This window comes from Pelophylax lessonae, assembly GCF_965119305.1.
Source record: "Pelophylax lessonae genome assembly, chromosome: 5".
Classification (NCBI taxonomy): domain Eukaryota; kingdom Metazoa; phylum Chordata; class Amphibia; order Anura; family Ranidae; genus Pelophylax; species Pelophylax lessonae.
In genome coordinates this window covers 94,937,473-94,953,744 of record NC_138772.1, presented here as the reverse complement: position 1 = coordinate 94,953,744, position 16,272 = coordinate 94,937,473, and the positions used below count along the sequence as shown (strand labels likewise).

At 44.5% G+C, this 16,272-nt stretch overlaps 1 protein-coding gene across 1 annotated transcript in view; it reads right to left on the bottom strand.

The window, feature by feature from the left end:
- The window catches only part of PITRM1 (pitrilysin metallopeptidase 1), a 134,220-nt gene that overhangs the window by 99,928 nt on the left and 18,020 nt on the right, over window positions 1-16,272 (bottom strand). Inside the window, exons 3-7 of the mRNA XM_082258265.1 lie at window positions 12,809-12,915; window positions 7,943-8,094; window positions 7,474-7,588; window positions 7,272-7,368; window positions 2,995-3,155 (exon numbers count right to left, since the gene is read on the bottom strand). Of these exons, the coding sequence (XP_082114391.1) occupies window positions 2,995-3,155; window positions 7,272-7,368; window positions 7,474-7,588; window positions 7,943-8,094; window positions 12,809-12,915 (632 nt within the window). The remainder of the gene's footprint in view (window positions 1-2,994; window positions 3,156-7,271; window positions 7,369-7,473; window positions 7,589-7,942; window positions 8,095-12,808; window positions 12,916-16,272) is intronic.

Genomic DNA, 16,272 nt, shown 5'->3' with positions numbered 1-16,272 from the left:
GAACCCTGGAATAGCGCAGTGTCACTTTAACCTCCCTAACAGTATTCCCAAATGTGGCTCGGGGGTTAATATAGGAGTACCAAAAGTGGTAACCCCGAGTCACACTCGGGATTACCTCACAATAAAACTGACCTTCCCCCGCGATCCCCCGCCTTCCTCGTCAGATGCGGGCACTTGCCTTTATGTTCCCTTCCCTGCGAGCGTCACGACGCAGAGGGGTGGAAGCGGCGGCAATTTCAAAAATGTAAATACACCAAATGACATGATACAAAGCTGTGATCCTAACTGATTACATTGTATCATGCCATTTCACCACAGGATTTCACCTTGTGGCTTTCCAGTGCCCTGCCTGTGCTTTTTCAGTTCTTTGTGCCTGGAAAATTGAGAACGACCATTGCGTCCAAAATGCATTCTGTTTGCGCAAAATCGCTTTTAGACAAACTGGAAAACAGGGACAGCAAAACGGAGTTACTTGAAGAACTGAACGATAGAAATTTGTGGAAAATTCGTCATCAGGTATGGAAAGCGACTACAGCTACGATTCTGATGTCTCTTTCTGGCACATAGCTCCGTTGGAAATTCTGAAGAATCATTTGGTATACTTCCTAAATTTTTTTTCATTTTGGAGCAGGATGAGTAGTTTCATCAAATTCTTCATTATTTTCGAAGTGGAGATATTTTATTATGAGGGAAAATCAGTTAGCCTAAAAGCGATTTTTTGAAAAAAACGCTTTTTGGACACCATAGTCGTTCTCAATTTTCCAGGCACAAAGAACTGGAAAAAGCACAGGCAGGGCACTAAAAGCCACCAGGTGAAATGGCATGATACAGTGTAATCCGTTAGGATAACAACTTTGTATCATGTCATTTGGTTTATTTACATATTTGAAATTGCCGCCGGTTCCAACCCCCTGCTTCGCGACGCTCGCAGGGAAGGGAACCGGAAGACAAGTGCCGGCATTGGGCGAGCACATAACGGGACGACAGTGGGAGGATGGCTGGAAGACGGTGAATTTTATTGTGGGGTAATCCCAAATGTGGCTCGGGGTTACCGCTTTTGGTACTCTATATTAACCCCGAGCCACAGTCGGGAATACCTCTAGGGAGGTTATTATAATTTAGGGTTTCAAACTTTATCATACCCGGGATGTCTACTAGACTTTTGTTTGGACAGATTTAAGTGGGTTATTCCTAAGAATTACAGGCCTAAAATATAAAACATATTTCCATGCAAAACAATGTACCGCTTTTAGAAAAAAAAGTCTGACATAATCAGACCGCCAGGGAGGTTAAGAAAACTGCAAAGAACAAACCCACACTGCTGCACCAGCGGTACTACAAGTCCCAGCCACTAGCACTGCAGATAGCAGGGTGAGAAAGACCTACAGGGACCCCAATAGACATACCACCATTCGATATGGAGGAAAACCGATCTGCTGTGCAGAGAAAAATGATCTTCACAGGAAGAGGAAGTACCTGGGTCATCACTAGAGTAAAAGCCTAGCTGCTCCCTGCTGCCCTTCATTTGCGGACTCTGAGAAAAAGGCCGCCTAATGCATTCCTATGGGGAAACCACAAAAACATGGCCGCAAATGCATTTCAATGGGAACTTCTGCAAAATGAGGCAGAAAGATTCTACAGTAAAATGGCGGCCCCTTTGACGTGCCATGCGGTCTCCAGGACCCCCCAAGAGGTCCAAACGATTAGTGCCATCAGGGGAGACCCAGCAGAGACCCCCAACAGGATTAACCCCCCCCCCCCCCATCGGATTCACTATAGCGGCATTGGCGCGTCCACCCATCCCGCTCCACCGAGGACCCCCGTCGCTGACTGAGGTAGGGACCGCTATGCTTGTGGGTAGAAAGGCCTTGGGGGAGCATGGTACATACTGAGAGGCAAGGGGGAATGAGGGGCCCACGTCCAACAAGAGACCGCCAGAGCTATGGGGGTCACTACTCGCCATACCAACAACATCGGGTGGGCGCCACTCTGGACAGACGACAGACTACCTCTACACTCGGGGTGGGGGTGCTGACGGCCAAGGAGTATGCTGCGACCCAGGCCGAACCAGGTCGTATGCATCCCGGCGAGGCGTTTACCTCGCAGGCCAGCCCCCATCCATTGGGGCTCTGTCGTGGCGAGGCCTAGCGCTGGGCTATAACCTGCACACGCTCGCTGGCCAGGCTGGGGGACCTTAAGGATCTAGGATATCCAGTCCAAATCCCAGTCTGGCTGTTGATTGCAGTTCTCTTAGGAACATAACTAGCTAAAAAAATACATTTTTAAACAAAGTTTCCCTTTAAAATAAAAAAGACAAGCTAATACCGAAGTCCCAGCCGGGAACTAGGTCCAACTCCTAAACTAGGCAGAACCAAACTGAATCAGAGTGAGTGGGTGTATGCCTGCAGGGACTGCCCCATAGGCTTGGTAAAGTTTTTTCCTGCCTAGTGTTCTACTCCTGTAGGGGACAGTATAAGCCAATGGTCAAGAAGAATATGAAGCTGCGTCTGTCAATGAACGATAGAGAAAATACAATTTTAACAAAAAAGGTTCCCTTTTAAATCAAAAACATGCTAAGACCGAAGTCCCAGCAGGGAACTAGGTCCTACTCCTAAACCAGGCAGAAACAAACTGAATCAGAGTGAGTGTGTGTATGCCTTCAGGGACTGCCCCATAGGCGTGGTAACGTTTTTTTCCTGCCTAGTGTCCTACTCCTGTAGGGGGCAGCATAACCCAATGGTTAAGAATATGGAGCTGCGTCTGTCAATGAACGATAGAGAAAAACAGATGATTTCAGCTATGATCTTTTTTTTTTTTTTGTCTGCAGAACATCTACATAATCAGTTTGCTGAAATAGGTTTTAATTGGCCATCTTTGGAAAGAAAGTTATGAGAGGAATTGTTCCAACATAAGAGAAGTCTTACAGCTGAAAAGGATAAGAGGCAGTAAAAGATAAAAATGGTGCACCGAGACATTTGTCCTCTTGTACTGTACCTGGCATTGCTTGGGTGATAGTGGGTGGCATGGAAATGTTTGAGCTGCTCCCATGTGAGATCTGGAATGTCTAACGGATCTCCTCCAGAAACAAACGAGTACGTACCACCAGGAAGAAGTTTGTTCTGTACTTGCTGCGAAAACAGTCTTTGATTATCTGACTAAAAGGAAAATGTAGGAGAAAAACAACAGTTACAATTAACAGAGAATCACAAGATGCTCATCGAAAAACGCAAGACAAACGAGCAAAGATGCAGGTCAAACACACAACTAAAGGGCACAGATGACAATGGGACTACTATGGCCTTCAGAAGGAATACATAATAAACAAGCTGTGTCTGCACTGGTATCTATTCCTTGGAAAAACTTTCCAAACCTAATAGAACACCATTAGTGGCATGGCACGTTTTGGCCACTGATACATTAGGCATTCATTGTTGAGAACACTTTGGCTATTAGGATATTTAACTGTCAAGGTGACAGTGTAAGGACTAAGTATTCGAGGTGTTAGAACTCCATGCACACAGGAGCCAGATCCAGCCCTGATGTCAGCAATCTGTATTTTGTGACAGGCTGAAATGCAGGGCGGCTACACTGTACAGAGCAATACTCTTGTTTAGGGCCATATAATCCTGAAAGGTTGTTGGATGGCGCACCTATGCCTCCTGGGTGCCTGAAAACACTGGGATTTGATGCTGAGGGCTAAACCACCTGTATGCATGAGGCCCAAGTACTTAAGTCAGGGCTAACAAATTTACTTGAAATCTAGGAGCCAGCTAAAAAAGTTAGGAGCCAGTTTTTTCCACGCATGCCGAATGGCCAGCTTCTGTCGGACCAGCTGCCATACACACTGGCCCAATGGTGGCCAGTTTTTAATGAACTGGTGAGGTTACCCGGCTTTCAACCCTTGTGTACTTGGCTTGATGGTGTGATAGTCAGTGGCTCACTAGCAAGTTGGAGGGAATAGAAGATCAAGTAACTCATGTCACCTTAGGCCCCTTTCACACATGAACCTCCACTAAGCGGAATCCGCTTTCTCAGCGGGGATTTCTACACTAATCTGCTATGCAGAGGACACAGTCCCGCTCCCCTCTATGGGGGGAGTCGGATGGAAATGGACTGCCTGTCCATTTCAATCTAATGCCATCTGATTCGACCCATCGGACGGATAGGAAGTAGGACCACCATCTGTCTGTTTTTGGCCAACAGGATCGGATGGCGATGGTGGTCAGCGGACATCCGGCACTCCATAGAGGGGACTGGCGGGTCGGATCAGGTCTGCCTAAGCAGAGCCCGTGTGAAAGGGGCCTTCGGCTGTGTGACAGGGAGAGAATTAAAAAAAAAAATAAATAAAAAATGTAAAAATGTTTAATGCAAAAATAAAAATAAATTAAAACACGGTTTACATCTTTTTGGGGTTGTAAATGGAACGGAGGCTGTTTCGACCAGCTGCCCCACACTCCCTGTCCACTCACCAGTAAGGACAGGGCGCCAGATCAAGCCCTCAACATCTTCCACCTCTTCCCTGAGCAGTGAGAACAGGCAGGGGAAACCCTCAGCTCATCAATGACTGCTGGTTGCAGCCCCGGTCACCATAAGAGGGCACCAGTTCCCCAATGTAAGCATCTCTCTACAGTAGGCCGCAAAGCCTCCATTATTGGCCGGTGCGGCATCTTAGTCCGCACATCCGCGGGCGGGGGCCGCATGGGGACAACAGACATCCCAACTGCAAAAACTCTTTTCACCCCTAGCACATGTGACTTACTGCTGGTGGTTACTGCTGGCTGGTACTGCTGGCTAGTACTGCTGGGGGAGAGTGTGAGGAGCGGCGCTGGAGTAAACATACAGAGCCGATGCTTCCTGTATCTCTTGGTCTCCTCACAGGTGGAGTGCATTTGATATCACTCCACCTGTGACAGGACAGAGCAGGAACTATACAGGAAGCATCGGCTCCGTTCTCCGACAGCTAAAACAGACAGTCGGGATATCGCGCGGCGCTTGCAGGTGTCAGGGAGCCGCAGCCCGCATGCGGAAGACTCCCGCACCTTGCAAAAGACTTAGAATATCTGGGACAGTGTCACTAAAATTGGAGTTATCCTTTCAGGTCCCATGGCTGCAGCCATGGGGATTGTGTGTAAAACTGACAGGCAGACTCCTGCCTGTCAGGTGGAAGCATTCAAGCGGCTGTGCTGCCAACCGATTGCTTTTACACACCCCTGGTACCGGCGCCTCCCTACCCGCCCCAAAAATGTACTCCGGGCCCTGCTTGCTTATCTGCAGGTCTGGGACTAACATTACAGTTGCCAGCGGGTGGAGGGGAGGGAGAAGAGCAGACATCTGCTCTTCTCCCTTTCTTGCTGTGATCCTGAAAGCGACGTGTATGAAGTCACTTTCGAGTCACCCTGTCAGTCACTTTCCCTGGCTAGCATACCCGGGAAAGGATGTATTACAATGCGATGTCCATTGCATGTATTTTTTCTTCTTTGTGCTTTTATGGGAATGCATTACAGTGCATTTATACTATTTGCACTCTGTGTGATTTGCTTTGGACACCCTTATGCAAGGAATAGACAATGTAGAACTACATGGTCTATTCCTTGGATAAGAGTGTCCAGAGCAGCCCAATGAATAGCATGTGAAGGGCTCTCAACTCGATCCTACCATCTCTGCCAAATACAGTATGTAACCTGGCTAAAAGAACAAGCCTAGGAGATAGGGATCTCTACTTTGCACAATGCCTACTTATTCCCAGGTGGTGAAGGGTCAGGATGACAGCATTAGAACCAGCAATAAAAGTCAGTTCCCATATTTCTGATTTACTTTAAAGTGGTTATAAACCTCAGACATGAAATATGAACAAGCATATCTCCCTATAGTGTATACTTGTCTTAGTAAATCAACCCCTTACTGTTCTTAATTAAAACTGGAGAGTGCAAAATTTGGTGGAGCATTGCATAGAAACCAAACCGCTTCCACTTTTTTTTTTTATCCAAGCTTAACTGAAGATGAAGTTAGAAGCTGATTGGCTACCATGCACAGCTGCACCAGATTTTGCACTCTCCCGTTTTAGTAAATCAACCCCCAAGCCTGCGGTCACACCAGGGACGATTTAAAGTAGTGCGATTTAAAGCCCGACCTCAACCACGATTTAATACTACTTCTGTAAGATTTGTAATGATTTAGAATTCAGTGCTACTTCAGTTAGAGGGGCTGTCCATGTCAAAGGTAGGAACAGTGATGTTATGAACAAAAGTTTAACTAGGAAAGGGTTAATATTTAACTTCTTTCAGGCTTCAAAGTAGTGCGATTTTGCAGTACGATTTACATTAGTCTATAGCAGTGAAATCGTGCTGAAGTCCTGAAAAAGTAATACATGAACTACATTAGATGCCATCTCAGGTACGATTTGTAAATCGCATGTAGTGTAATTTCTCCCTGTTGCTTATTAACTCTGCTATCAGCATGAATCCCTTCTAACAGTTTTTCCTGACTGGTTTTATCTCTATCACCTGAGGCCAGGTAATTCACTGGGTATATGTACGGGTTTACAACCACTTCAATACAGGGCAATTTTACCCCCCTTCCTGCCCAGGCCAATTTTCAGCTTTCAGCGCTGTCGCTTTGAATGACAATTGCTCAGTCATGCAACTGTTTTTTTTTTTTTTAAATGGTATTTGATCACCGCTATAGGTTTTTTATTTTTTGCTGGGGGGAAAAAAAAAAAGTTTTAGTTCTGGTCAGAACATTTTGTAAATAAGTAATTTTTTTCCTTCACTGATGTGCACTGACGAGGCTGCAGGGAAAGACTGTAATGAAGGGCACTGATAGGCGGCACGGATAATAGACACTGACAGGCGGAACTGATTGGCACTTATGAGCAGCCATGGAAAAGCAGAACTGACTGGCATCACTGCTGGGGTTGCACTGATCAAAAGGGCACTGATGATCAGTGCCCTGATTATCTGTACAGGTCTCTCCATGCCGCTGATCGGCTCTGCTCACCTCACACTCTGTCAGTCCGATTCAAGGAGAGCCGATAACTGGCATTTCCTTGCTTACATATGATCAGCTGTCATTGAACACAGCTGATCACATGGGTAAAAAGCCACGTCATCAGCTCTTTACAGTGATCGGGGTTGCGTGGGGAGACTGGGGCAACGTCTTCCCAAAACGAGAGAGGATCCCGCCCGACATCATCTATCTATATGGCAGGCAGGAGGTAGTTAAAAAAGTTACACACTTCTGGTACAGACGTTACACAACGTGTGATTACTTACAAAAGCCCCCTTCATCTCATTAAAGACGACTCCTTTAAACACAATGGGAGATTTGGGATCAGTGGGGTTTTCATGCTCTAATCTCCATCCTTCTTGCCTGAAATAAAAAAATAAAAAAAACTAATTTTTACTGAGCAACAATCATCATTTACATTTATAGATAAAAAGCATAAAATGACTTTGGTATGCAAACACATATTACCAAAAGTCCAGTTCTCTAAGGAATGGAAAAAACACTGCATCCAAATAGACAGACATGAGATTCTGGAAATCCTTATGGTTTTGAGAAGAAACTGGGTACATGGTGTAATCGCTTGCTGAAAAACAAAATTGGAAATTCAACAGAACGACTAGAAGTTACGACTCTGTGCTGCCCTGACCTGTGCTTGCTCCAGATTCATTTTGGCAAGGCTAGTCTCACTTGCTGAGAAATCACTGCAACCAATTTCCAAGGACACTAAACTTTCAGAGGGTGCATGGGAGATGTGGGGGGGGGGGGGGGGGGAAATCAGTTCTCCTCTAGTTTTTGTGCTTACAGAGGAGTGGACCAATCGATGCAACTGTGAAAGCATCCCAGGAAGATTGGCAGTAAATATCTAAACTATTATTTCATTAAATAGCCTTTTCACATTATATTTTAAACGGACTGTATGTAGCATTCCATAAATTACCTGTGAAGGCATTCATAAATGTGGATAGGGACCGATTTTGCATCTTGAAGAAAGGGTCACGACATGGATATTTCTCGGAGCCGGCCAGAACTGTGTGTTCCAGGATGTGCGGAACACCGGTGCTGTCCATAGGCGTTGTCCGGAATTGCACACTGAATAAGTGACACAAAATCGTGTTGGTGCAGGAAAGGGTTTCAAAGTTAAACATATAAACAAAACAATTCACAGATTTTATTTTCATACTGAAACAGGCACATTATTTCCTAATAGCAGTATCCTTTACTGGAAGCTGCATGCGTGTCAAACACAAAGCCCACAGGCCATTTCACGTGGCCCTCGCACCTCTCCTGCAGCCCCAGAGGGGCTGGTCTCTGCCCCCCATTCCCCCACAACTGGCCCTTTGAAGGCAACCATAACGCTGATGCTGCATGCATGAAATGGAGTTTGACACCCCAGTCCTACAGAGTACTATTTTCCAGAATATCAACCTACAGGCCTATACAAAAAGAAAAAAACAAAGACACAAATCAGTCATGTTAAAGCGGTTGTAAACTCTATAAAAAAAAAAAAAAAAACTGCAAGACAAAGGCATAATGAGCTAGTATGCATCGCATACTAGCCCATTATGTGTAACTTACCTTAAAACGAAGCCCCGACACGGACCCCCGGACATCGCTGCGGGCGCTGCCATGGTCCCTCGTCGTCTCTTCCGGGTTCGGCGGCTCCGGCGCGCTGATTGGCCGGAAGAGACGGCTCCGGCGCGATGATTGGCCGGAGCCGCGATGACATCACTCCCGCGCATGCGCGCGGGAGTGATTTTTCCGGCAAGCTCCCGGCAACTTAATTGAAGGTCCCCCGGACCTTCAGAGCGCATGCGCCGCTCGCGCAAGCGGCTGCATGCACTGTTTAGGAGATATTATTTGTACCTACAGGTAAGCCTTATTATAGGTAAGGTAGGTAAAAGTGTCAAAAAGCGGGATACTACCGCTTTAACCAATTAGAATTCACTGTACTAAAGCCAGACCTGTATAAGAAGAGTTTTTATTGGTTTCCAGATTACTGCTATATAGGTTTCTTATATACAGCGATAAGTATTGAAATCATCACCATTTTTCTAGGTAAAAATGTTTCTAAAGGTGCCATTGACATTAAATTTTTTACCACATGATGGAAACAACCCATGCAATCCATACATACAAAGAAACCAAATCGCTTCGGAAATTAAGTTATGTGCAATAAAATGGAATGACACTGGGAAAAGCATTGAACACACTAACTGTGCAATAAAATGGAATGACACTGGGAAAAGCATTGAACACACTAACTGAAATTTATTGAATATTTTGTACAGAAGCCTGTAAGGTTAATGACAGCTTCAAGACGCCTCCAGTATGGAGAAACTAGTTGCATGCTTTGCTCAGGTGTGATTTTGGCCCATTCTTCCACACAGTGTTCAAATCTTGAAGGTTCCATGGGCCTCTATGAACTTTGATCTTTAGTTTTTTTTTTTTTAATAGATTTTCTATTGGATTCAATTGAGGTGATTGGCTGGGCCATTCTAGCAGCTTTATTTTCTCTCTCTGAAACCAATTGAGGAGTTTCCTTGACTTTGTGTTTGGGATCATTGTCTTACTAAAAATGTCCACCCTCGTTTCATCTTCATCATCCTGGTAGATGGCAACAGATTTTAATAGGAATGTCTTGGTACATTTTTCCATTCATCCTTCCTTCACTGAAATTAAGTTTGCCAGTACTGTATGCTGAAAAACATCCCCGCACCATGATGTTCCCACCTCCACACTTTACTGTTGGTAAGATGTTTTTGGGATGATGTGCAGTGCCATCTGACCTCCAAACATGGTGTGTATTATGGCATCCAAAGAGTTCAATGTTGGTCTCATTTGATCAGACTATATTCTACTAGTATTTCACAGGCTTGTCTAAATGCTGTGCAGCAAAATTTAAACAAGCTTAAACATGCTTTTTCTTCAGCAATGGAGTCTTTCATGGCGAGCGTGCATACAGGCCATGGTGGTTGAGTGCATTACTTATTGTTTTCTTTGAAACAATTGTACCTGCTAATTCCATATCTTTCTGAAGCTCTCCACAAGTGGTCCTTGGCTCTTGGCCAAGTCAGAAATCTTGCGAGGAGCACCCGGTCGTGGCCAGTTTATGGTGAAATGATGGGCTTTCCACTTTATTATGGCCCCAACAGTGCTCACTGAAACAGAAGTTTAGAAATCCTTCTGTAACCAATGTCATCAGTATGTTTTGCAACAATAAGGTTGTAAAGGTCTTGAGGGAGCTTTTTGTTTTTACCCATCATGAGATGTTTCTTGTGTAACACCTTGGTAATGAGACACCTTTTTATAGGCCATCAGTTGAGACTGAACCAGCTGATATTAATTTGCACTGACAAGGGGCAGGATTGAATTCTAATTATTGATTTTAGCAGGTGTCTTGGCTTTCCGTGCCTTTTTGCACCCCCCCCCCCTTCTTTGTGTGTTCAATACTTTTCCCTGTGTCATTCCATTTTATTACATATAAAACACATTTCTGAATTTATTTGTTTTGGTTTCTTTTAATGTATGGGTTGTTATCAACATGTAGAACACATTTCATGTCAATAGCACCTTTAGAAACATATTTACCTAGAAAAATGGTGACGTGTTCAACGCTTATTTTGCCCGCTGTATGCCAGATAATATATTTAGTTCAGTGCGATACTAATATTATTTAATAAAAAAAAAGTTCACTCATTTAGTCAATTAACCTCAAAAGGGCGTCTCTATGAAAAGTTCTCTGCCAGCATGCTGTGGAGAAGAGCAATTGCCCTCTTCAAATGTCTGAATGCTCCCTGTAGATAGATAGGGGGAAGAATAATTCAGCAGTAGATGTGTACATATCTGCAGAGAGAGAACTGGCTGCTTCTATACTGGGGTCCCTCCCTGAAGAATGCTGGCAGATAGCAAGCCTTTCTACTGAGGCTATGGCTGCATTCTAACAATTCCACATTTTGCGCACATGGAATGTATTTAACAGAATAAGGGTTCATGAAGATGGGTGACAGAACCTCTTCTGGGTGCAGGCTGCCTTTGTTTCTGTTGCTGAGCTGCATGCAAGCAGCTTATAGAAGTGGATGCAGACACAGCAGCTTCACAGACAGACACAAAATTGTACAGCCAGGTAGGAGTGGTTAAAGTCCAGATGGGATATAATTTCCCCTCTCTTCCCATCCCAGAGACACAACAGGAACAGAGTGAAAATTACTCCAAAATGGAGAGGAAATCTCGCACTGGTGACACCTATTCGGGTGACAACCATAGGATGGGTCTCTTGCCCTCTGTAATGTTGGATTTTTAATCATTTCTGTCCTGGTGACAATGGTCATCAAAATAGCAAGCCTGAATCTCACCAACAGGGGCACAGACCTTATGTAGGCTCTAACCCTTCTCTACTCTGGACGAAAATAATAAAAGAATGGCGAGAGAAACCACTTTGATCTGAGTTCTTACTTTCAGACTAAAACGCACACACTGCTCAATACAAGGGTTATAGGAGTGAACTTTATAGAACTTGTGCTATGAAAAAGGAAGATTGGAATTCAATTAGCAGCTGTGAGAATTTTCTTAGCACTGGTCCAAATGCTCACTGGTGTAAACCATTAGTAGTAATAAGGCTGGTGCCTTACGAGCCTCTTCAAATCAGGAGAAGGCCAAGTAAAGGCTTCCTATCACAGTTAATAAAAACCTCAACAGTGCAACACATCGCCAGTGGGACTGTACTAGGGATGTCTACATTAATAGAGAAGTATGGTCACAGCTTTTGTGGTCATACTTCTCGTGGGTCACTGGAGTGCACTTACTTGTGTTCTCCTGTGACTCAGAATCAGCCGGCGGTGGGCTAAAGCCCGCTGTCGGCTGATATCACAGAGCCACTTCAGGCTCTGAAAAGATCTAAGTAATAGATTATATATATATATATATATATATATATATATATATATATCTCTAAGTAATATTGTCGGGATCTGAGTCAGCAGCTGACTGGCAGCTGACTCAGCCTCACAGCACTCTGCTGAGAGCCTGAACCAGCCTCTGTCGCCCCCTCCACAGCCTGGTACTTCAGTGAGCACTGGAGGGGCAGACCAGAGAGCAGGTGACCTATAGCCACTGATCTCTGCTCAAAGCGGACTGAGAAACGAGCGATCAGAGGTCATGCGATTGCTCAGTTCTCAGGATTAGAGCCAGCTACAGGCAGCTGCAGCATTGGTGGGTGAGTATCATAATTTATTTTTTTCAGAACCTCAGACTTCACCTTTTAAGGCTGGTTCACACCAGAAAAAAAAAAAAAACTCCAGATCCATTCCGGTTGAGTATCTGCCTGTGTGTGTTGGGACACATTCCAGTGTGTTTTTAATGCGTTTCCGGATGCATTCCAGATGCTTTATTCTTTTTCCTGCTTTTTTTTCCCCCACTGTACTGGGGTCTGGTGCGTTTCAGTGTGTTTTACTGCATTCCAGTATAGTCCAGTGCAGGAAAAATGACGCATGTTCTAATTTTTTTCTGGAACTGGAAGGCCCTGGAACTGACCGCGCTGATGTGAACTATGCCATTGGAAACCAAATCTACTTTCCATGCATTTTTGATGCAGAAAAAAAAAAAAAAAAACACGCACCAGACTGTATGTGATGTGAACTGGCCCTCAAACAAAAGTAAAAAAGCCAACAAGAAAATCTCAATAAAATTGCCTAGTCGGCAAAGTATAGTTGAATACATTAAAGTAAATTTTTTATATACACCGAAATGTAAAAGTATTACAGTATATGTCAATGGTAGATACATCTATTCATTTGAAATGATGTACCTGAATAAGTTGTCGGAATCATCCCGGGCCAGGTGTAAATATTTCGCTCCTGTGTCTCCATGGGTGAGCTTTACTGCGGTCATATAAAAATCAGGAACAGGTGTGACCTGTAACATAATGACAAACTCTTATTAAAGGTTTTTCATAACAAGAGACTTAGTGCCGGTTCACACTAGTACGACTTGTCACGCGACTTGTCAGCCTGACAAGTCGTGGACCGTCGCAGTCCATTGTGTAGTACAGGAACGGTTCTAATAGGAGCGACACAAGTTTCTCCGACTTAGAAAAAGGGTCCTGTACTACTTCGGGGCGACCTGGAGCGACTTGCATAGACATTCATTATATGAAGTCCATGCAAGTCGTGCCGAAGTCGCGCTGCATGTGACTTCACAGGTCGCCCCCGAAGTCGTGCCGCTGCAGTGTGAACCGGCACTTAATATAAATAGTTGTAACCATAACCACAACAGTGTAAAACACACAATAAAAGCCTTTCATCAAAAGTATGCTCAATATCAAACCTAATTAGGTGTATACAGCTAGAACCACAGCAGGGCAACATACAACAAAACCATTTATTTGCAAGTCTTGAAAGTAGGGGCTCATGGGAAAAAAAGCCAAAAGTACAACACTGAAAGAGCGCAGAACTGCTGGAGGTTGCAGGCTGATCTCAGGTAAGTATGTGGGATGAGGAGAGCTAGGAAGGACAATGGGCCCCAAAGTTTTTAAAGGTTTCTTTTCCTTTAAAGAACGTTTAATCACAAAGTTATGACCTGTCACTAAAATGTAAAAATCAGAGTGGAAACTGTCACCATTCTTTGAGTCTCTAAAGAGAAGTGTAATAAAATATATGTAATAAATATGAATAACATGTAGCCAATTATTCCTGGCCGATTTGGTGCCGGCAGATTGGATGATCATCTCTAGAATATACACTGATCACCCATACCATTATGACCACTGACAGGTAAAGTGAATAACACTGATTTTCTTGTAGCAATGGCACCTGAAAGTGGGTGGGATATATTAGGCAGCAAGTGAACATGTTGTCATTGAGGTTGATGTTTTGAAAGTAGAAAAAAAAAAAAAAAATGGGCAAGTGTAAAGATTTGAGCAATATTGACAAGGGATAAATTGTAATGGCTAGACTTTGTTCTTACCAACTGTGGGGGAGGTGATTGTGCTATGGGAAGGCAGAGATCAGTGTTCCTGCTTAGCAGAAACACAGGATCATTAGTTTCCCTACTGACAGAAAGGCTTTATTTGCATAGGCAGATGGCCGCTCTGCTTATTTCCCGAAGGATCGGTGGATCCCGGCAGACGACCTGCTGATTGGCTCCCACTGTGTCCAATCTCAGCGGGAGCAGGTTGCCCGACGGCACGCGTGCCCCAGACACGGAAATGTCAGATCGCGTACTAGGTACGTAATCTTGCACAGAGCGGCCGCCCTGCCGCAGTATATGTGCGTGGGGCGGTCGCTAAGCGGTTAAAAATGTAATGCTGGTTCTGATAGAAAGGTGTCAGAATACATAGCACTTTGAAGTCTGTTGTATGGGGCGGTGTAGCCGCAGACCGATCAGGGTGCCCATGCTGACCCGCGTCCACAGCAAAAGGCAATTACAATAGGAGTGTGAGCATCAGAACTGGACCACAGAGCAATGGAAGAAGGTGGCCTGGCGAGTCACGTTTTTTTACATCATGTGAATGGCCAGGTGCATGCGCATTGAGCCATTTTTAAGTCTTTGAGGATGGTATATCTTCCGTTTCTGACGCGGACGGCAACATATTTTGTTATGCACATACCAAGAACTGAGTATTTTTTATCTCTTTATCTAATAAAGCCTTTATGGTGGATAAATGCGCTAGGCCGGTGTGCCCTGTTGTTGGTCTTTTGATTGCAGTGGTCCCAGTCTACCTTGGTCTTGAAGGGGCTGCAAGGCCGAAGAATCCAGGAGAAGCCAAGCGTAAGGTCTGTGGTAGCCGCATGTGTGTGGCTCGAGGTGGTCAGAAGGTCAACTCTCAGAGCGCAGGAGATATGTGCATTGCACTATTTTTGGTTTGGGCCTGTGCATTGCTAGGGAAGAGATGGCACTAGGATTTACTATGAGAAGAAGACATGCCAGAGTAGGCAGTGATCAGCCAGCGATTGCTTGGTGTCAGATAAAACAATATACCTTCAGAGGTCTAGTGGAGTCCATGCCTCAACAGGTCAGGGCTGTTTTGATGGCAAAAAAGGGTTTGTTAGGGGTCTGAACAAGGAGCGATTCACGCATGCTCCAAAACCGGTTACCGCCCCCCCTGTAACGCTCATGCCTTTTTTGTTAGTGAATGGATTTGCAGCTGCAGAATTATTACACTCAGTAGTCATGTAGAGAATGTGTTGAACAACATATCCAACTCTCAGGACTTCATCACTGTGTACAGCCTGTTATGCAAATATACATACACTCAATATGATGTTCCTGGAGTGATAGAATGTATATGATAGAATAGAGGTGAGAGAAAGGCAATAGAATGGTGAGCATTTAGTAGTAGTATTCAGGAGAGTGGTAGGTGATGATAGTATGCAGATAGGTTTTAGCAAACATGTATAGTAACAGGTGGTAGGGGACAGCAGATGAAGTATGCAAGAGAGAGTAACCTAGTGCAAGGATAGGTGATGGTAGTCCCAAGAGCTAGCAATCTATGCAGATGATAGAAATAGCTTAGATAGTAATAGTCCCTTTAGTATGCAGTAGTAGATAGTGAAAGTTAGGTTGAGGAAGGAACTGCGGGGTACTTATCACTAGATGGGTTAGTAGTAGCAAGGTCCAAGAGTAATGGAGTAATCCGGTAGCGAGATACGGGATCGGTAGCGAGGTTCCGGTCTTATTCAGGCAAGGGGAATAGCTTGAAGCTACGGCAGCATTGGACAAGACAAGGCAACATGCGGTTTGAACGAGCAACGAGTGAGAGAAAGCCGGCGATTGAAATAAGGGTACCAGAGGTACCAGAACATTACACCCCCGCATCATCACGTTCGTGCGGCCCTCCAGTGAGGTATGCGCTTCACCGCTGCCTCGATCTGACTGAATCCCCTGATTGTTTCCCCCCTAGTGTCATCTCCCGGCTGCTGGCCAGCCTCAGGGACGGAAACACTGCGGACCCGGAAGGACGCCGAGCTATGAAGATAAACGCTTACCTCCATGTAAGTTTTTAATATGTGTCAATAAAATAATTTACATCTGCTACACTGAGTGGCGCCTCTCTCTCTTTTCTGCATATTTGAATATACAGTGATTGTGAAACAAATTTCCATGACTTTTCCAAAATTTTGTGGGTTAAATTATTTTCCAAAACGTTTCCATGCCTGGAAATTGCCATGACTTTTCCAGGTTTTTTTTTATGACCATACGAATTATAATTATATATATAACATTTTTACATACATACATACATACATACATACATACATACATATGGCACTG